This window comes from Pleurodeles waltl, chromosome 1_2 (genome assembly GCF_031143425.1).
Source record: "Pleurodeles waltl isolate 20211129_DDA chromosome 1_2, aPleWal1.hap1.20221129, whole genome shotgun sequence".
In the NCBI taxonomy this organism is placed as follows: Eukaryota; Metazoa; Chordata; class Amphibia; order Caudata; family Salamandridae; genus Pleurodeles; species Pleurodeles waltl.
In genome coordinates, this window is record NC_090437.1 from 979,292,524 (window position 1) to 979,315,479 (window position 22,956).

Genomic DNA, 22,956 nt, shown 5'->3' on the forward strand with positions numbered 1-22,956 from the left:
AGAGTATAGGTGTGTGCACGCATGCATGTGTAATTGCACGTGTGTGTGTATGTAAGTGTTTGTAGCCCCCTCTCCTCCCTGTGAAAATTACCACCCACTACTGTCTTTTATGGCCGGAGAAGTGAGTGTTGTCGGCTTGGAAAGCTTCTGTAGTAGTAAATATTGAGCAAAACCAATAAAAAGAAATATTAAACAAGACATGCAATAAGGGAAAGGAAAATGTGTGCAGTTGATGGTAATAGAAAAAGGTACAACTGGAAGTGAAGCAGAGTAATACAATTATAGGCGGTGGGACAAAGGATTTGAGTTAAGAGTAGGAGAAGGCACGAGAAGGTGCAGAAGTAGGTGTAAATCAGTAAGTGTCGAAATAAGAACAGGAGTAAGATTAGGAGTAAAAGGAAGTAGCAGGAATAAGTAGGAGTGAAATTTGGAATAACAAAGGAATGAGTAAGAGTAGGAATGAGGAGTAAGTGTAGGATAAGAAAAGGAGTGCGTAGAAGCGTATATAGGGGTAAGATATGGAGTAAGTAAAAGTAAATGTAGGAGTTAGAGTGGGATTAATAGTGAGGGCAGAAAGCAGGAGGAGTTAGGGTAGGGACAGATTTGATTAGGAGTAAGGAAAATTATGAGGAGAAATGGATAATAGTGGTAGGAGCAGCGAAAGGACTGGGAGCTTAGGTAGATAGGAGGAAGAGGGAAAGGCGTGCAGGGAGGTATAGAGAAGGGTGCAAGAATAGGTGTGCTAACAGTGGGAGGAATCATGAAGGGAGAGTGATATGGATGGGAGCAGGGATAAGAGAGGAAGAAGGGGGAGTAAGTATATGGTGGTAGTAGGCAAAAAGGTGTCAAAGAGAAAATAGTTGTGCGTTCATTACAAATTTACAATAACACTTTAATAAAGCAATGGGAGAAGGGAGCTGGGACAAAGGAACCAATGGCTGAACCAAAGCCCAACCCGGTGTATATTTTTGTTAATCATATGACTGCTGAAAGAAAGCAATCGCTACATTCTAAATCAATTAAGTGTGAGATGGTAATTTATTTTCAGATACCCTGTCAGACCATGTAAAGGTAAGAGTAAGCATTCAAATTATACTCCTGCACACCTATTCTACTGAGTGCGGACAATCATTTAAGTCAAAAGTTGGAGGTGTCAGGTGTTGCATTCTACTCACCATAGCTGGATTAGAAGAAAAAAAAAAGCTCTCAGTTCTATGAAACAAAGGCAGATCACGATCAAACAGTAAAAATTACAGTTTTTCATAAAGGCTTAATCTTAAAGTCAGTAGAGACAAGAATGTTCAAGTGGAAGAGACACTACAATACTCAGAGGACACTTTTGAGTAGAATAAAAAAAAAGACACATTTAAAAGCACACTATTGACAAGTCAATTTGACAAGTCTGCAGCAAGCAAGATTTCTGGCAGAATGATGATGGAAAGGGTGAGAAGAACATTAGCCTGTCTGGTCAGAAGTTAAAAAACGGTGGACAATAGTTTCACAATGACACTCACACTGATCTGTGGGAGACACAGATTTAAGTATTAGTGTGTCCAATAATTGAGTTATCAGAGTGTCGATATGTAAAGACTTTCAAGGGTAAACTTGTTACAGTAAAAGAGGCCTATGCATCCAGTCCAAAGTAATATACTTGATGTTTGTGTTATTGATAAACAAATTCAATACAAATTCACCCTGTCACTTGGTACCTTAGGGTGTGAAATACGTGTTTTCTTCCTAGCATTTGAGGCACTATTAGCATATATTTAACTGCTTTACCCAGCTTATGTCTGTATTTTGCCCACCAGAACAGAACTATTAAAAGACTACACAATCAGGAGTTGATGCATGGGATTTTATACTCTTTACATACTTATGCTATAGAAAAGAGAATGAGAAAGTTATGGGTTACCTACTTTTGGTAACAGGCATTGGGACAATGTGTACTGCATACATGGATAATTAATGACAAGAAACTAGTAAGATAAACATTAATGATAAAGAAAAGGTTTCATTCAAGATATCATACAAAAACAATACTAAATACTCACTCGTGCAAAGTCAAATGCATATCTATAAATAAGTTTGAAATTTGCAGGCTCATTCAATAAAGATCTGAGGTAATCCAATGAATCTCTTAGTTTCTCTGTTGAGTGACACCTAAAACATTCATGAAAACAAGGATTTAGGTAGAAACATAAGTGGTCGGAAAGTTGTTACAAAAAACCTAAGCAATATGGCAAAACTCAAGAGGTTGGTTCAGTAGTCCTAATGTAACAAAGTAATAATAGGAGATCTATCCAAAGAGCTTTTCATAATCTTAAAGCTTCTACTCATGGGAGAAAATAAGCAAACTATAATTTAAAATTAAATATGTCAGCATGGTTATTATGGCACAATTGTTCTGACTTGGAAGAACAACAAATATCCACCATTCTCACAAACATGCATCGAAGTTTCATATGCTTACCTTACTTACACCCTTCAGCAGAATTAAAAACAACAATAACCTACTTAGGTTATACAAGTATGTTGTAATATTGGAAAAAATAAATTTTCCATTTAGCCTTCCCCCCCCCAATAGACATCCTTACGAGTGGCATACATTATGTGCAAGCAAGGCTCTCTAGGCTACCAAATGGGTGGGTACTTTAACAGCAGGTATTGTAGTTATACTATAAAAGAATGTTTCGAATAAATTAATTTTATTTTGTTTACAGCCCTGTAAGTTTTCATCCAACAGGCAAATCTCTGAAATCAAAATAAGGTGTTATCCAATGGAAAAGCTCTGGTCAGGTAAATCAATATTACAGTCTCCTTGTATTTTCCTCATCAGATTTTCATTACATCTAGTTAACTTGGCACTACAGTATAATAGATAATCAAATCATTTGATAGAAGGGGTTGATTCACTGCTCCTTGGTTAGGGGTACTCAGTAAAGCCCAGAGACAAATAACAAGATTACTTAATTTACCCAAATTGTAGATCAAGATAGCTAAGTCGGCCCCCTGTGACATTCTCAGTGACAAGTGGCTGCTGAGAAACTATTGTCTCTTATTCCCATCCTCGCAAGATGTACAAAAGACTAATTGTACATGCGTCTTAGCGAAAGTGTATTGTGATATCATAGGTGAATAATACCACACAACCTGAGAAAGCATTAATCATCAATGTCCTGAAAAACTTTAATGAAATCTGACTCAATCCAATAATAATAACAACCCTAATAAGAGTTCCTCTTATAACAATATACAATATTATGGTTGACAAAATGAGGATTTCAGATATTCTGATCATTCCACCAAGGACAACAAAATGACACTTCTGCTTTATTCCAATGTTTAAAAAAAATAGAACTCCAACATTTATTAACAGTCTTTCAAGCAATTTTGGCATAGTTAAACAAATTGCACAAAACCGCCACCATTCCCAGCATCTGAATCAGATATACCCAATGACTTTAGTGTTCCATTATTCCTTTTCTCCAGTATAAAAAGGCAAAGTACTTTAGTTAGCCTTATTACCTATACTTTCTTTATCAAGAATCAGTTAAAAGTGATTGCATTTATACCAAAGGTCTCTAATAATGAAGCATTCAAGTGGATGGTAGAACCCCCATTTAAAAAAAACTGTTGCAAGAGGCACACTGATAGGTGTTTTGGATTTCTCTTGATAACATATCACAGAAATATGTTTTCTACACCTTCTGGCATGAAGGGGTTAGTCACTTTACAAAGAAGAGACAAAGAACCGGCAGAGTGCAACCTCCTGCAACTTCAAGCATTACTTCAGTAAAGTGAAATCTAGGTAACAAACAATCCTGTGAGATCTCACAGGAATAGTTAGTGGAACCAAACCTCCTTTTGTCGAACACAGACATACTCAAGATCACGAGGAAGCTAGGAATATTTTTTCCAACATTTATTCAAATTAAACTCTTAACCTAGTGCTCATGATATGAATAGAAACTGTTATAAAATAAACAGAACAGTGGTAATGCTATTCGTCAAGAGGCTTTGCAACAGAAAACATTGTTAATATGATGTCAGTATTTTAGAGTTTATCTACAAAGATAGCATCCAATCACCCAATTCCTTGGCTAACAAAGCTTATCTTAGCACCAAACAGGTCTTATCTGATTCTCATGGATGGTTAACACCCACATACCTTTTTTGAACAATAGAAGCAATGTTCAATAACGATAGCAGCAGCTATCATAAGCAATTCTCACAATGCAAAACCATTCAAGCAAGCTGAATTATCATGATCCAATGACTCAAATACCGTAACATTAATAATTGGATATTTATAATTTATATTTGAAGCATTCCCATAAATAAATGAGCATGTATAATTCAAAAGGGGCATACCAAAAATAGAAAATATATGAAGAATATAACATCCCCGGAAAGATAATGAAGCTTTTGCTATGAATATATATGTATGACTGTGCAATGAAATTTTTTTAAAAATGGGGAAAAAACTACGCTGTAATATCTTATTTTGCTTTTTTTGTAGCTTAGTGCAAAAGAATCCAAAAATGAAACCAAATAGGATTAACAGCAAAAAGTATATTAAAAATTATCACATTAACCCGGGTGATGTCATTGGTGGATTGCCGTATATAAACTCTACAACTAAGGACAACTGCAAAGCAGTGAAATATTCCTGATGCATTTTGACAGATTGAATTATTTCCCAAATGCCACAACACATTACTGGTGATTTTTCCAAAGGCATAGCCAGATACACCATTTCAGAATAGATCGTGCAGCACAAAGCAAGTCTCATTAGGTGACTTGAAACTTGTAAAAAGACAAAATCCAGTTCACCCTTAACCTGTTCAACAGGTCTCCTTTAAAGTAGAATATCAAAGCTTCACGACACTGGTGTTCAGTTGGACAGAAGTCATTCTCATAAATGTTGACATCTATGTTGGCTTTATTTCATTACTAAGAAGAAATATTAATTGCACAACCAACTATTAAGATGTAATTGAGATACCACCAAACATATATGAAAACAACAAAAGCAAGAAAGCAGGAATAAAACCTAAAAACGGTTATAAAAGCCAGTTAACGGGCTAGAGCTGATGGTTTTAAAAACGCGGATTATGCTTCTGTGTTTGATATTTGCAATATGCCAAAAATCAGCTAAATGTACTGGGCACAGAATCTGCAGAGGCTGTTGAATTTCACATGTTGTGTTTAAATCAGGTAGCTAACCTTAGAGGTAGGACTGACATGATGGGTGGACACACCTCTCTGAATACTACATTTCCTGTCTGTCCCAGTGCCAGATGGGCCAGGGGCAGTGGAGTCGGCATCTCTCCTTTGAGTGAAGCCAGACCTGCATACCAAGGGTGGTGGGTTTCCTTGATGCCCCGTGCCTTAGAATGTAGATTTGCAGGTCATCCTGTTTGGTGGTGTGTGTAAGCATCTCTCCCAGAGCAGGCTTGGTTTATGACTGCCTGAAAGCAAAGGCTCTGACCATTGGGGAAGGGGAGGGGTGGGGGGTTTAGTAGGCAGACTTGTGTCTGGTGGTGGCAGACTGGCTAAAACTGGTCAGCCTGCACATGGCTAGATAGTAGGTTTTTAAGGAGCACCTCTAAGGTGCCCTCTGGTTGCATTTATTAATACATCTGTCACAGGCATCAGTGAGGGTTTATTAATACGAGATGTTTGATACCAAGCATCGCCTATTTTCAGTGAGGTCATCATGTAGCTGGTGAACTCGCAGTGACCAGTGTCCAGCACATGTACTGAAAATGCATTCCATGTTAACTCACCATGTCTAAGAATTGATGAAGACATAGCACGGGCATATCTGCTCTTCCAGATATATCCTCACATGTAATATAATACACCTTGCTTAAGGGCTGTAAGACCTTCTGTAGGGGTGCCTTACATATATATTGCATGGAGTGTTAGGGGACATGGCACACAGGCTGTGTCATGTTGTGTTTTCACTTTTGGCTGCACCAAGATACGCAGCCTGCAACAGCAGTCTGTGCATGCTAGGTGAAGGCGGCACAATACATGCTGCAGCCATTGTGGTCCCTGTTTGGTACCCATGTCCTAGGTATCAGGGGTACCATTTTGTAGAGAGTTACAGGGGGACCAAAGTTATTGCCACCTGGGGAACAATTTCATAGTTTTAGGGAAAGAGATCTGGCACTAGGGACCTGGTTAGGAGGAAACCCAGTGCATGTTCAGTCAAAATTGCATTGAATACCAGGCAAAATGTGGGGGTGACCATGTAAAAAAGGGGTACTTTCCTACAGTTATGTTATATTTATTTGTAAAGCACACTATTACCAAAGAGCACATGCTGGCACTGAGCTGGTGTGCGCGCGCAGCACTGCCTACAGTAGATTGGTTAATTAAAAAGCCATGTCTTCAGTTTCTTGTGGAATTCAAGAAGAGAGGGGACTGAAGTGGAGTGTAAGGTCATGCCACGCTTTAGTAGTGATGTAAGAATGCCTGCACTCCTGATCTAGCTCTGTATATGTGTGGGATGGAAGGGAATAGGAGCTGTGCGGAGAAGATGTATCTGGTGGAAGGAGATTCAGCTGTCCAGATAGCTGGGGCCTGAACTGTGTAGTGCCTTTAATGTGTGTGTGTGTGTGTGTGAGCAGTCTGAATTGAGCATGTTTGTATATTGGGAGTCAACGTAGTTCCCTGAGGTGCTTGGAAGCCATTTGAAGATGTTCTTCAGCATCTTAAGGGTGTGGAAACAGAATGCACTGACTGCGTTGCTTTGTGCTGCCATGCCCAGTTTTCTGCGGATGATTAGTCTGAGGTTCCTGCTGTGGGTTCTGGGTGTGGGTCAGTTCGGCCAGCTGAAGTCTCATGGGGTGGTGTCCTTGCTGAAGAACACTACTTCTGCTTGGTCGATGTTGAACTTAAGAAGGTTGGCTTTAATCCATTTAGCAACTTCAGTCATGCAGGCAGGGAACTTGTTTGTTATGCTGGGGGTCTTGTCCGAGAAGGAGAGTATGAGTTGTGTGTCATCCGCATAAGAGAGAGAAGTTGTGTACACAGATGACATTAACCACAGGGATCATGTATGCGTTGAAAAGGGTAGGGCTGAGCGATGAACCTCATTAGCCCAACCAAAGGATGTGGCTACCTCAGGGCTACCCACCCCAGGGAAATCCAGTTTATCAACTGGTTTCCCCTCTCTGCTACCTGTGTTAGCCTGTCTACCTCAGTGTTGGGGCAGCCCTTCCCACTGGTGGTACACATCTGTTCATCAAAGGCAGCACCTAAGTGGCTTCCTGCAGGGGGGAGGTGACACCTCCCTGACCTGTAATCCCTCATTGTTCTACTTCCCGAGAGTCACTGGCATGTCTTTCCAGGAGGGCAGAGAGCGGTCTTGTGGAACAGACAGCATGTGTGCCCGGGGAGGCACAGGAGTTTTAAAGGCAACAAAGTAGCAACTTCTCTAAAGCTGAACACTGCAACACATTACACTAATTTTGACTTGAGATACAACTTGAGCTTAAAGTAACAAGCTGTTTGATACTTTGGAGTACCTACTTTGGTTGTCCCATTCCGGAGTTAGCACAGCTGAAGTGTCAGCAGGTAACCCTGTACTCGTTACTTGGACATCCAAGACTTTCCCTAGTAAAAACTGTTATTTTGCACATTTTAGTGTCAGAATATGTAAAGTTCATGTCCTGCCTGTGTCATATGTTGTGCTCTGCCTTTGGCACTCAGTAGACCTGCTAGAGGGGTGACTTACACACGTGTAGGGGGAAGTGGTGACTGCCATTGCTAGCAGTGCACAACTGTGCAACCAGTATGCTGTGGTGGACTGCGGGACTCGTTTTACATGAGGGTCTGCCAGGGTGGTACAACCAGTGCTGCAAGCCCAGGGGTACCCCTCTAACGTACATGCCTTGGGTACCATTTACTAGGGACTTACAGGTTAGCTAGCCATTTCCAATTGGGTACAGCCAATTCGACATACACTTAAGGGTCAGGGCACTGCTACTAAGATCTTGCTAGCAGGCCTCAGTGCACTCTCAGAGTCCAAAAACCAGCAGCATCAGTTGAAAAAGAGACATTTCCTTACAATCATAAATAGACACACTCAAGAACACTAGAAATCTGTCTTCTGGGGAGGTGAAGATGTGCATGTTAATGTACAGCACTACACGATACGAACAGCTAGGGAAGTAATATTTCAGTTCGTAGCCATGCGTTGGCTAGAATATAAAACTCCTGTAAAGCAGTAGTCAGTCAGTGGAAGTGGCTGATGCATGAAATAAGGTCCCAAAACAGGCCAACGCTAACTAGCTAACGGGCTAGGACAGGCACACAACAGTGTTTCGCGTGTTTTCAAAAGGTATGTGAAGTGGACCATGTTGCTGTCTTACAAATATCAGCTATGGGAATGTTTTTTCCAAAAAAGGCCATTGTTTCAACTAGAATGTACCCTCAGAGGGGTAGGCAAGGTTCCTTTGGCTTTGTGGTTGCAGGTATGGATGTATTTAACAATCCACTTGGCTATGCCAGCCTTTGATACTGGGTGACCTTTAAGTAGGTTAGCAAAACGTTATTGAATATAACAAAAGCATTTCGTTCTGTCAATGTAGTACTTTAAAGCAGTTTAACATCTAAGTTACAAAGAGCTCTTTCTGCTAATAAGTCAGGTTGAGGGGGAAAAAACTGGAGCTCAATTGTTTGGTTAAGGAGGAAAGGGAATCCAACCTTTGGGAGGAATTCATGGTTAGTTCTAAGAACGACCCTGTCCTTGTGAGCCTGAATCTTGAATGAAGGGCTCTTGCAAAGTAGAAGCTTGCAGAGATGTAATAGCTATAAATAAGGACAATGTTAATTAGATTATTTGTATATTCCGGCCAGCTAGTGTTAGGCTTGGACGTATGTAATTTGTTTTTCTTCAAAGTTGACGTTGAATCCCGAGGTATAGTGACTCCACCTACTACTAAGGGTAATGCACATGGGTGCTCCTTCCATTGTTAGATCGTTTGGCCACACAGCGGGTGAGGATGAAAATTTAGCATAGAGATGCAGAAGATTAACATGCAAAGGAATGAAGAAAGAAATATAAAAATACATCTGCAATAAACTAAGGCTTCCAGGGAGGAGGGTGGGCACATGTGAATCTATAGCACTACACGCCACAGACACATGCTTAGAGGGTTACATTTTCCAGTTTTGGCATGTGTAGCTTTAGATACACATGCACTGTAAAGAAGTTCTCCCCTGTGGTGGCTAGCCGGAGAATGTTGAAAGAGGGCTGGAAAATTATACAGAGTACAGCCTGGCCATCATTACCTTGTTGGTGTGCTAGAACATCCACATAGTAGTGCTTGGTGAAAGTGTGTGGAGTGGACCATGTAGTTGCCTTGCAGATGCCAGCCATAAGAACGGTATCTGAAAAAGCCATAGGGGTCACTTTCTTGTGGTAGAGTGGGGTCTGGGAGGATCAGGCAAAGGTTTTTTGGCTGTGGTTTAACACGTCTGTATATGGTTGACCAACAACCATGATATTCCTGCTTTGGAGAGGGCTTGGCCCTTGTGGGGTTTTCAGGAGACAAAGAGCTGCTGTGTTTTACAAAAGGGTTTTGTCCTATCAATGTAATGCATGAGGTCTCTTTTAGCATCTAGCATGTGAAGAGCTTTCTCTGTCACTGAATCTGCATGAGGGAAAACACCGGAAGTTTGATTTAGAGGACAGGTAGAGACCAACTTAGAAAGGAATTTGGGGTTTGTGACAAGGACTATCTTATCTTGGCAAACCTGGATGAAAGGTTTCTCCAAGTTTAGAGCTTGAAGCTCACTCACTCACTCACACCTGAGGGAGTTGATGGTGAACAGGAGGGTTACTTTCCAGGAAAAGAACTGCAATGAGTACTAGCGAAGTGGTTCACAAAGATGGACCATAAATCTTCGGAGAACAAAATGTGGGTTCCACACAGGGGCAGGCGGCACCCTCGATGGAATAACTGTTTTAAGACCCTCCATGAAGGCCTTAATGACTGGGACCCTGAAAACAGTGAAGAGCAGTCCCGATTTTGAAGGTTAAAAAAAAAACAAAAAAAGTCTTATGGAAGTATAAGCAAGGGCCGACTTTTGCAGACAACAGACAATGTCCTGGACTGATGCCTTGAATGGGCCAATGTGCCTAGGAAGACAGTGAGAGAGCGTAGCTTATATAATCTATATTATCATAAAATGTTTATGAATTAATGTGTGATGATGCCGCATAGAAACTATAGTAATGGCAATTTCGTTTAGACGTGCGCTTGAATTGTGACCACGAAGAGTGGCCACCAATATATACGCTAACTAATAATGATGATTAAAATGTTTACGTTACGTTCAAATAAGCTTATACTAACATTTGCGTTATTAAATCTGTACTGAAAACCTCATAGGCCTTAAATTAGCATGAGCCGAAGCTTAGCTGCCTGGCTCTCTTATTAAATGCATTTTTCTATTTTTCAGTGTGCTGACTCGCAAGGGGCCATGACCCTGCATGTTCTTTTCTTCAAACTTGGGAGATGAATGTAACCATGTTAGATCCGTTCTCAGGCATATTTTCAATGCCCATGGAATAAATGTTAAAATAAATTGGAACAGTGTAGATTAATGTAATGTACAAGGTCATTCAAACCGGTGAAAACAATGGAACTGCTGACCAAAAGACGTGTAAAGAATTACAAAAGAATGAAGTCACACCGGACGTGTCACCTCTGAAGACGTCAATTACGAAGACCAATCAAAAACTTGTAAAACAATATGGGGTGAAGATTAGGATTACCTAATGTGTTATATGATAGGTTAAAGATAGTGGGGTATAGAAGATGTCCAATAGAAAAAGGGATAAAAACCCATGTCACAGGAAGTCAAGTAGAATTAGGTAGGGAATGCTATTGATTTTATCCAGAAACTCTGTCACTCTGTTTGGTGACTTGAGATTTTATTAAAACCATCCTCACCCTTAGACTGCCCATTTACACTTTACCTCCTTATGAGGGAAGTGCCTTTTTCCCCAGAAGCTGAGTTCTGACTGAAGGCGATTTGACTTATGTCCTGAAGACGAAGACTGAACCTGTGCGCTGACCTAATCTTTGGAGGGTAATTATGACAATGCATTTGTAATTTGTCTGTTTGCTTTTCCTTTCTAGGTACCAACTGCTTGCTTTTGACAGAGACTTTAGCTAGATGTTTTCCAAATTGGTGTTCTAAAATGTTTTGCATGAAGCCCAGCATGCTAATGCCAATCAGTGGTTAGGACAGGTGTTCACCAAAACTGTCGCAAATAGACAAACGACCGAGACTATGCTTTGTTGAATTGACGCGATATTGACACTCTGCTAAACTTGATCTATGCTCACGCCGGGTTATGTTTTGATGTTTGTGATTCTCGCTTTAATGAAATCTTATCAAAGTTTCCATATCGTGACTATGCTATTATGTTTCTTAGTCTTGAGATTAACGCATTTGCTGCTAGATTGTAATTAATAGGTAATAAAATTCATAAAATTCTACTAAACAAGGTGTGGTTATTTATGGCTGAAAGGTCATGGTAGCGTCATTTGAACTGATTAATGACTTTGACTAAAGTGAAATGCATTGCCGTGATAAATATTGATGACATTATTGATATATTGATTGATATATTGATTAGCTATCTCGTCCTACGGTGTCTCCCAACTGGGTCAAAAGATTCATTGGCCTAAAAAGAGTCCTGATGTGAAATGAATTATCATAAAGGGACGCATTAACAACAGCAATGCACAAATCTCTTCCATTTGGCTGCATAGCAGGCTAGGGTTGTAGATCTGCAGGCCTCCTTAACAATGGTCATACACTCTAGAGGGAAGTTCGGGTAGCCAAATTCTAGGACATCAGGAGCCAAATCGCAAGCTTGAGCTGCCTGGGGCTCGGGGTCTGACTATGCCACGGAGAGGTGCCTAGAGCGCACCCATAGCCTTGGATGTGTCCCTGTCGTTCTTAATTTTTTCGAGCATCTGGTCAGCCTATGGTTCAGAGATATGCTCCCCATCGAAGGGCAGTGTAGGAAAGCGCCTCTTTTGACATGTTTACCCCTGAACCCTAGAATCAGATTCCTGTCGACCCAAGAAGAGCTGGAGAGATACCAGCTGACTTGGCCCCAACCCAACCGGCCTGTCAGCAGCCTTCAAAGAAACCTGAGCTCAGAAGGCAACTGTCCTGCAGCCCGGTGACCTTGAAAGCCTTGGGAGGACTGCGAAAACCAAGCCTGAAACCACCTCTGCGCCAGACGCCCACAACCCAAATCCAAGTGGCCCTTGAGTTCAGTGAAGGTTCTCCAGCGTTTCTGACCCAGAGTCAATCGTGGGCTGACCCCGTCCGGACTCCACAGAAACGCCTTCCGCCTTAACTCAAGGATTCCCCCTGACTGCTATCTGCCCGGCACGCTGTTTCCGACATCAAAAGACACCCCTGCACCCAGAGCCCTTGGAGAGTGTAGGAAGCTGGATCTGTATGTACTATTTCAAAGTGAAAGATAGTGTGCACAGAGTCTAAGGATTCCCCTTGGAGGTTGATAGTGGCAATAATAGAGAATACTAATGCTCTATTTGTGGTAGTGTGGTCGAGCAGTAGGCTTATAAGAGGGTAGTGTTAAGCATCTGTTGTACACACACAGGCAATAAATGAGAAGACACACTCAAAGACATAACTCCAGGCCAATAGGTTTATATATAGAAAAATATTATTTTCTTAATTTATTTTAGAACCACACGATTCAGAATTCAAGTAAATACATGAATTGTAAGGTACTTGGCATAGGAAAGTATGAACGTTGAAGCAAAACAGTAAGGTACACAGTTTTGGCAAAAATGGCAATAAGCTATTTCAAAAGTGGACGCAGTGCAAAAATCAACAGTTCCTGGGGGAGGTAAGTACAAGTTAGTTTAGTAGGTAAGTAAAGCACCTACAAGTTTAGTTTCTGGGGCTTAGGCAGCCCACTGTTGGGGGTTCAAGGCAACCCCAACCACCCAACACCAGCAACACAGGGCCTCAGGGAGCAGACCACGGGTGTTTTATAGAGCACTTGGGGGGGGTCACAAACAGGCACACAAAATACACCCTCAGTGGCACAGGGGCGGGTGTGCAAAGTAGGTGTCGGGTTTTAGATGGTAATCAATGGAGGAACCCGGGGGTCATTCTGGGGATGCAGGCAGGGCACAGGGGGGCTTCTCGGGCCAGTCACCAACTTGGCAACGATGAGGGTCGCCTTCTGGTCACTCCTGCACCGGTAGTTGGTTTCTCTCTGGCCTGGGGGCTGCGGGTGCAGTGCTCCTTCCAGGCATCGGGTTCTCTGTTACCGGGCAGTCGCGGTTAGGGGGAGCCTCTGGATTCTCTCTGCAGGTGTCGCCATGGGGGTGCAGGGAGGTCGACTCAGGGTGTCCACGTCACGTCGTGGGAGTCGCTTGGGAGTCCTCGCTGCAGTGCTGGTTTCTCTGGACACGAACCGTGGGTGTCGGGTGCAGAGTGTTGGGGACTCACGCTTCCGGAGTGAGGCTGGAGTCCCTTTAAAGATGGTTTCTTCTTGGATGTTCAGACAGAGCCACTGTCCTCAGGAGGTTCTTGGTCCTTTGGCAAATGATGAGCCTTCCTCTGAAGCCTTGCCCAAATAGGAAAGTGTGCAAGAGCCCGGGAAGGTAGTCAAACCACTGGTGTCACCCAGTCCCTCATATCAGTTTTTTCTCTTCAGTGTCAGCAAGTGAACCATACACCACCTCCTTGTCTCCCTCTGTTAAGAGGGTAGGGTCTGGCAATGGGCATAAAGTCCAGGGGATGGTAGGCCCTGGACTGAGCAGGAAGAAACAGAGCAGCATCAAGAATTACGATTGGCTCGTCATTGAGTGTGACGGTACTGGGCTGGATGGAGGAATCTACGGTGGCATCAATCTGGATCCTGGAGTGGATCCTGAGGGCCCGGCTGGTGTCTAGGGCAAACCCACGGCAGTAACCCACCAGGAGCACTTCTTGGCTCCATGAGGCCTGAAGACATGCCAGAGGGAGTCGGTGGCCCAATGTGAATGGCATTGGCATCACAGAATCCCTTAAGTTGGGCAGGTGTTTCTCCAGCTCTGGGAAATTCTGGGTGGCGCAGAGCAGGCCCAGACGCCGGCTCCACAGTGGAGGGCGAGAGCATGGCCTAGAAGTTCAAGGTCAAGAGAATGCTCTTCTTTTTCTTGTGATTTTTCTTGTGAGTGGCTTATTGGTTTTTAGCTATTGGAAGGCATAATGTATTTTCAAAGGGGCTAAAAATAGTTAGAGAGCGAGCTTTTGCGTAAGTACAGCATCCCTTTTCTACATCTTTTACTCAGTCTACTCATTTTCATCACTTAAAACTCCCTAGTTTTACAATAGTAACATTATCTATCTATATATACATATCTATATATCTATCTAGATCTATATACATATCTATATACCCACACACACACACACTTTTCCTTAAAAAAACCAAATGTTACGCTTTAGTTAGGTACTGGAATTTGACACGAGCCAATGTTTAAAAAAAAAAGAAAATATACCAGAAATACTTTAGTGAATGAACTATAACTTACACCCTTTTCATGCATTGCTTGCGATTTCACATATTACATCACTGTTGACATCACTTATGATAGATCAGTCTCCAGACAGATCCTGCATCTAATGCTCATCAGGATTTGGATTCCATGTCTAGGTTCTGCCAAGGCCCTGCAACCACCCTTCTGCAAGCATCAAACCTTAATTGCACAAATGATTCTGTTATACGTGGGACAAGTTCGAAACAGGGCTTAGTTCACGGCCAAGGTCTGCACCCACCCCTCCACAAGTGGCCAACATGCACTATGAAAAGACTTTAGACATACATATTGGCGGGTGCTCACAAAGCTTTTGTCACACTAGACTATACTTACAATAAGGGTTGTGCAGTGGGCTTGGCCTATGTCCAGACCCTGCTCCTGACTCGCACAGTGCTTTGCCTTTGGGCATGTTCAGAGGAGGTGGCTGCAGCCTTCAAAGCAAAGCCTGACCAAAGTGTCCACTGTACAATGATGTTCAGCGGCCAGAAAGTTTGACTATGGGTTCATCCACTTCAGAGACCCTATCGCACAATAAACACATATGGGCAGTACGAAAAATAAAGAAAACCCCGGGTTATAGTTGGTATTGGTGTGCATTTCATAGAGTATGTGATAATATCACAGCTGATTAACGCATGCAAATAGTGTTAAATAATTACTGAACAACTAGGGATCTAGTGGAAACTCAGGACTGAAGAAAGCCAAGAGATGTAATATGTGAGGTCACAAACATTGTATGATGGGGGCGCAAGTTATAGTTAGTTCACAGAATTTCAGTTTTTTTGTGGTTTAACATTAGCTCATATCTCATTCCAACAATCACCTACAATGTCAAGTAAAAGCTTGTTTTTTCCATGAAAAAATATACACAGAATATTGTCCTGTCTGGAATATTGAAAAAGAAAATAGGCAAGAGTGTATTTTGTCCCTTATTGCATTTTTTCTGGTAAACAAAGTAGACATTCTTACTGTAGGGAAGTCATTCCTTTCAACCACTCTTGCAATGTAAAATAACCCATATTTTGTGCATCCAATTTCCAGGCTAGGACAAGCATTACAACCTGTGAGAAAGATCAAAAACAGTGTTAATTATTCACACCTAAGACATCAGTCAAAATTCTTTAAATGACAGAAACCAATGGAACCAAAATCTATTGACTATTAACTAGAGATGCTTTTCATGAATATGAATAGGTCATGATCTCCAAGTGCAAAAGCAGTATCCATGTAACTGCTGAATCCTTTATATGATCAGTCAAAATCAGTAATAGTGTATTTGAGGCTTGCACTCTTGTACAGCTGCAAAAGTGTGCCAGGTTACAGAACACCACATAACAAAACCTATAACGAAAAAAAAGAAAGAACAGAAATAAGCAGAGAAAATAAATAAAACCAGAAACTTTGGATACTGTTCAAAGTCTGAAGAAGACAAATTCTATACATGTTTTTGGGATGAAGGTCCTCTGCACATATGTATAAACACAAGCAGACCTACTTTTGTATGTTTTCAACCCTGTCCTGTGCATTTTAACCCTCTATGATCTTGACAATCCTGCAAGATCACTGTGGATACTTTAGTTAACTGACTGTGAAACATCAAACCACAGATATGATGTGGTGAGGGACAGTACTGTTCCCTCCATCACAGTTAAGAGACTGACAGTGACAGCATTGCTGTCTCCATCTTTTTGCCCCCAGCTTCTAGTCCCTTACATTTTTTGTCATGCCGGGGATCGTACGTATCTCTTGACTGTGCCATTTCCCTTGTTGTCACAAGCTATTAAAGTTTGCTTCCATATACATTTAATGTATTATGGTTCCTCACTCCATTCTAGCAGACTTTCATCTACCCCAATCTACTCCACTCCCATCTACCCCACCTCATCTCAGTCTACCCCACACCACTCCAAACTGCCCCACTTCACTCCACCCAAATCTACCATCACTCGCTTACAATCTACCCTATTATAATCCATCCAATCTACCCCCTCCATCCCAATCTACCCTACTCCAATCTACCCCCATTCCTCTTCAATCAACCCCTCCTCCTCTTCAATCAACCTGAAATCCACTGCACTCCACTCCACTCTTTCCCAATGTACCCTATTCAACTATACTCCAATAAACCCCACTCCACCCCACTCCAATCTACGACTCCAATCTACCCTACTCCACCTTAATTCAATCTACTCTACACTAGTCTACCACATCAATCTACCCAACTCCAATCTACACCACCCCAATTCACCCCACTCTATTCTACGCTCACTTCACTCCACTCAATCTATTCCACTCAAATCTACCTCACCCCACCCCACCCCACTAACCTTTATCCATGCTGAGCAGCAGCCACACTGGTGTACAATATGGCTAAAACACATTGCCAAAGCCAGTATCTTGTGCATAGGCGAGACCAAATGGATTTGCCAATGCTTGTTTAACCCTCTTGCCTACAGTAACCTCTGTTGTTTCGAAGAATTTACAGCAATACTTTGTCTATTAAGTTAGAGAACCTCTAGCATCTTCCAGACTTGTATGAAGCTGGCCTGGTGTGGCACCTATGGCGTTATTACCTTATACCAGGTCCAGGTATCCCCCTATTAGTGAGGTGTAGTCAGTGTCTAGGAAGCCAGGCTCTCTAGAGGTAGCTGTGGACGAGCAGCCAATACTTATCTAGGATTCATGCAAAGCATATGAAATACCACTGCAGTCAGTCACACAGCACTTACACACATGAAAGAACCACTCAGTGTAACAAAAATAAAGGTACTTTATTATGGTAACACACATACCAAAATACTGTATAGGCAATACCCCAACTGGAGGTAATAAACCAACAATTATATACACATTAGCAGTCAGTGATTAGCATAAAAGGCAATAGAAAAACAGTGAAAACAATAGTAAGTACTGAAGGCTCTGGGGGGGAACCAAACCATATACTAAGAAAGTGAAATGCAAAAGTCAGGCCCCCACCCAAGGAAGTAGAATAGGTAGTGGGAAGCTGGAGGAACTAGGAACCCCAAAAGGTAAATACCAGAGTGCCCCCCAGCGACCAGAAGAAAAGAGGTAAGTGCCTGGTTCTCCAAACCCACCAAAAGGACTTCAGAAGTGGATTTTGCAAGACCCAGACAAGACTGCAAGAAACCAAAGGTGGATCCTGTTAGAGGAAGACCTGTAAAGGAAGGGGGCAAAGTCCAGTTCACGTTGGAGTGTCCGATTGTGGCAGGAGCCACTATCCACCCGTCTGTGGATGCAGGACCAGGTCGATAGTGAACAAACACAGTCAGCAATGCAGCACTGGAGCAGCTGAATAGTTCCTGTAGTGATGCAGTCGAGATCCCATGCCGGAAGGATTGCATTTGGTCAGTGGTGTGGAAAATCCACCAACAAGCCTTGGCAAAGGCAAATGTCATGGAGAAAGAAAAAGAAAGTGGCATGCCGGGGACCAGTAAGGTCCATGGGGGACTTAACCGACAGAGGGGATTCCTGGGTGACCCTCAGCAATGAGGAGAGTCACAGGAAGAGGAGGCTGTCCCCAGTGGCAGCACAGGAGCCGCAGTGAGGCCCACGCAGCACACCTAGAAAGAAGTCCCACATCGCTGGAAAAGCACGCAGAGGGCTGTGCGCCGCCGGGAAGAGTGCTGGGGGCTGGGGCTACACGGAGCTGACAGAGAAGACCTTGGGGGCCACTCCAATCCACCACCCGTGATACAGGATCCACACAGCTCTGGAGGAGAGGAGACCCATGCAGCCGGTCATAGTTGCAGTTGGTGCCTCTGGATGCAGGGGAGTGGCTCCATCACTCCAAGAGAGATTCCTTCTTGCTTCTCATGCACACTGAAGACTTGTCGCCCTCAGAGGATACACAGCTGGGGAAATGTTGCAGTTGCTGGATGGAGTTGTGGAAACAATGTTGCAAGCAGAGCTGTCGCTGTGGATGCAGATTGTCAGTTCCTGGAGGGTCGAGTTGCAGTCCCAGGTGCCAGAGGATCCTGCTGGAATCTTGCTGGAATCTTGCACGTCGAATCTAAGGACCCACCCAAGAGGGAGACCCTAAATTGCCCAGGAAGGGGGATTGGTCACCTAGCGAGGTGACCACCTATCAGGAGGGGGCTGTGATGTCACCTGTCTGTCCTAGACACTTAGATGCTCCCAGAGGCGTCTGCCCATCTTTGATTCAAGATGGCAGAATCAAGTGGCCACCTGGAGGAACTCTGCGCACCACCCCTGGGGTTGTGATGGACAGGGTAGTGGTTACTCCACTTTCCATTTTCACATCAGAGTAGGACGGGGGTGGGGTCCCTGGACTGGAGCAAACCAGTTTATGCAAGGCGGGCACCAAATGTGCCCTTCAAAGCAGACCAGTGGCTTAGGAAGGCTACCCCTCCCAAGCCATATAACACATTTCCAAAGGGAGAGGGTGTTGCCTCCCTCTCCCAAAGGAAATCTTTTGTTCTGCCTTTCTGGGCTTGAGCTGGTCAAGCAGCAGGAGGGCAGAAACCTGTCTGTAGGATGGCAGCAGCATGGGCTGACTGGAAAAACCCTGCAAACGGGTAGGAGCAAAGCTGGTAGGCCTCTAAGGAGAGAGTGTATGGAATCATACAACCAACACTGGCAACAGTATTGGAGTATGATTCCGATATGTTTGATACCAAACATGCCCAGGTTCGGAGTTACCAGCTGGACACAGGTAGTGCAGCGACCTGTGTCCAGTACATGGGTAAAATGGCTTTCCCGCACTTACGAAGTCCAGTAAAATGGAGCTGGAGTTAGTAAGGGCACCTCTGCTCATGCAGGGGTGCCCTCACACACAGGTACCCGCACCCCACCCTCTGGACTAGGAGCAATGTGTAAAGCATGTGCACATAACACACAGTAATAAGTGAAAACACTACAAAAGGACACCACACCAGTTTTAGAAAAATAGCCAATATTTATCTAAATAAAACAAGACCAAATACGATAAAAAATCCAACATACAGTAATAAAAATATGAATGCTGCAAGATGTACTTAACAATACAGTTCCTTGAAGTCGATAACTCCACCTGGGGCTATCACGGCGTCGTGAACAACAAAACCAAAAGTTCAGGCTGGCCTCAGCGTCGCGGGCCAGCTGCGGTGTTAGGAAGACCCACAAACAGTACCTTGGATTCGCAGGGCGTCGTGATCCTCGCGGTAAGCACCGGAGAACGGCATTGCTGGCGTCGGTTCCGGAGTCGGTGCAGGAGTCGTCGGGCCCTTGAAGTCACGCACCTGGGGGATCGAACTCCGGGCTGATGAAATCAGGTGCGCTGGCGGGGATGGCGTCGGGGCTGCGGTGCGAATCGGGACGATGGGACGTGCGGTGCCCACAGGTCACGGTGCAGGCAACGGGTCGGTGACGCCGTCCAGCAACATCGGCGAGACCAGGGCTGCGGTGTGAAGCGGGGCGGTGCAATGTGCGGTGTCCACAGGTTACGGTGCAGGCAGCGGCGTCATCGTTGCGGAAGCGCTGTCTGTAGGCCCAAGCCAGCGGTGCGGGACGGGACGGTGCTTCGTGACCCTCACGAGCAGTGTCCATAAGGCCACGGTGCAGGCAAGGATGCCTGGTGACAACACTGGAGCCGATGGTAATGGTGTCGGTGGACCGGGGCTGCGGCGCGGGACGGGACGGTGCTTCGTGCTCCTCACGAGCAGTGTCCACAGGCCACGGTGCAGGCAGCGGCGCCGGTGTCAGCAGGAGCGATGTCATCGGGGATGCCCAGGCTGCGGTGTGAGCAGGTGACGCCGAGTGCGGGGCACACAGGTCGCGGTGTGAGCAGTGGCTCGGTGAAGTCGTCCGATGATGGCGTTGGTGAGACCAGGGTTGTGGTGCAAAGCGACTCCGTGCGGCATCGGCAGGTCACAGTGCAGGCCAGCGGCGTCGTTGGCGGCGTCGCAGTGGTTTCTCCTCTTGGACAGCACAAAACACACAGTTCCCAGTGCTGCAGGTCGAGGAAACTGAAGTCTTTGGTGTCCCTGAGACTTCCAACAGGAGGCAAGCTCTACTCCAAGCCCTTGGAGAATTTTCTCAAGCAGGACACACAGCAAAGTTCACCCTTTGCACTCTTTTCAAGCAGAAGCAGCAACTGCAGGCCAGTCCAGCAAAGCAACATGGCAAAGGGACAGTACTCCTCCTTCAGCTCTTCTCCTTGCAGAGGTTCCTCTTGATTCTAGAAAGATTCTACAAGTCTGGGGTTTTGGGTCTGCTTCTTATACCCAGTTCTGCCTTTGAAGTTTGCAAACTTCAAAGCAAAGTCTCAAGTGTTTGCAAGATCCTTCCTTGTCCAGGCCAGGCCCCAGACACTCACCAGGGGGTTGGAGACGGCATTGTGTGAGGGCAGGCACAGTCCTTTCAGGTGTGAGTGACCACTCCTCCCCTCCAGCACAGATGGCTAATCAAGATAGGAAGGCTACACCCCAGCCCCCCTTGTGTCACTGTCTAGAGGAGAGGTGTGAACAGCCCAACTGTCAAACTGACCCAGACCGGGAATCCACAAACAGGCAGAGTCACAGAATGGATTAAGCAAGAAAATGCCTACTTTCTAAAAGTGGCATTTTCAAACGCACAATCTTAAAATCAACTTTACTAAAAGATGTATTTTTAAATTGTGAGCTCAGAGACCCCAAACTCCACATGTCCAACCGCTCCCAAAGGGGATCTACACTTTTATCAGATTTAAAGGTAGTCCCCATGTTAACCTATGAGAGGGACAGGCCTTGCAACAGTGAAAATAATTTAGCAATATTTCACTGTCAGGACATATAAAACACATTACTATATGTCCTACCTTAACCATACACTGCACCCTGCCTTTCGGGCTACCTAGGGCCTACCTTAGGGGTGCCTTACATGTAAGAAAAGGGAAGGTTTAGGCCTGGCAAGTGGGTACACTTGCCAAGTCGAAGTTACAGTCAAAACTGCACACACAGACACTGCAGTGGCAGGTCTGAGACATGATTACAGAGCTACTTATGTGGGTGGCACAACCAGTGCTGCAGGCCCACTAGTAGCATTTGATTTACAGGCCCTGTGCACCTCTAGTGCACTTTACTAGGGACTTACCAGTAAATCAAATATGCCAATTATGGATAAACCAATCCACAGTACAATTTATATGGGGAGAACTTGCACTTTAGCACTGATTAGCAGTGGTTAAGTGAGCAGAGACAATAAACCAGCAAAAACAGACCTAAAAAAAAATAGGAGGAGAAGGCAAAAAGCTTGGGGTCAACCCTGTAAAAAGGGCCATTTCCAAAAGTAACCATGCCAAAAAGGAGGGTACTTCCCTACAATACTCAGTCATGCAGCAAAGTCAAGTCAACCCCTTTCTGTAACTACTTTACAGTAGCCCTTAACTCAGACCAGGAACTGATGGAGTTTGGAGTTTTTTAGTGGTTTTAGGATTACCACTGCCTGTATTTTCAGCATCCAGTCTTTGAGATGTTCTTTTTTCTGTGAAGTGCTTAGACTGACTAATTTTCTAGGGACTTGGATGGTCTTTCTCACGAGAGTCAGGCAAGATCTTTTGTTGTAGTGCATTTTCTTAAGAACCAATTCTTGGGCATCAACATTCTCGGGGTAATAGGTTTAAGGTCATAATCAGACTGATTTTCTACTCAAGCCTCAATTGAAATGTCCTCTTCTGAAAAACCCATCTGCTGCATCGACAGAACTGTTCTTTTTTGCTTTTCTACTTCCATCTGACCTTTCAGATCCATCTGAGCAAATTGTGCTAGTTTAGAAAGATATGAAATATGTGTTCCTCCTATAAATTGGTGTTTAGGAGCCTCAGAGATAATACTTTTCATAGTAAACATCCTCCGATCCAGTCAAGGACAGCCAAAAAAACGTATCTCCTTGTTACCATATATAGCCGTCAGCCTTGATTTCTTCTATTTCACAGTCAACTTTGTGACTTCCATCCTCTTCAAGACAATAAAAGCCCAGTGGCAATAAATTATAAATAAAACCGAGATCACATATGAGGGCATTTGTGGCTTACTATCAAGCTTTTACTGAGCCATACGGGTTACACCCAGGTCAACTGAGAGAAATGAAAAATCCTTTTAAGGTTATGAAAATATTTGAAACCACCATGAGATGGGACATAATGCATAGCAAGTGACCATAGAAGATATTTCACGCTGCAAACATGGTGTGCTAATGCTGGGATAAAACAAGACGGCCAGGCAGGGTTTGAGTAGCTTCAGCAACAGTCACCCAGCAAGCACATTACTGCTTTCCGAATTGGTAATGGGTAGGTGGGGTGGGGGGGGGCCTGGAATGTTGCTTCCCAAGGGCCGCTGAGATGGGCTGCATGTCA

At 43.9% G+C, this 22,956-nt stretch overlaps 1 protein-coding gene across 2 annotated transcripts in view; it reads right to left on the minus strand.

Moving 5' to 3' along the window:
- Positions 1–22,956, minus strand: part of DCUN1D4 (defective in cullin neddylation 1 domain containing 4) — a 227,473-nt gene that overhangs the window by 64,193 nt on the left and 140,324 nt on the right. For both annotated transcript variants that reach the window (XM_069201468.1, XM_069201476.1), the window contains 2 exons: positions 15,576–15,667; positions 2,052–2,160 (listed from right to left, as the gene is read on the minus strand). In XM_069201468.1, coding sequence (XP_069057569.1) covers positions 2,052–2,160; positions 15,576–15,667 — 201 coding nt within the window. The remainder of the gene's footprint in view (positions 1–2,051; positions 2,161–15,575; positions 15,668–22,956) is intronic.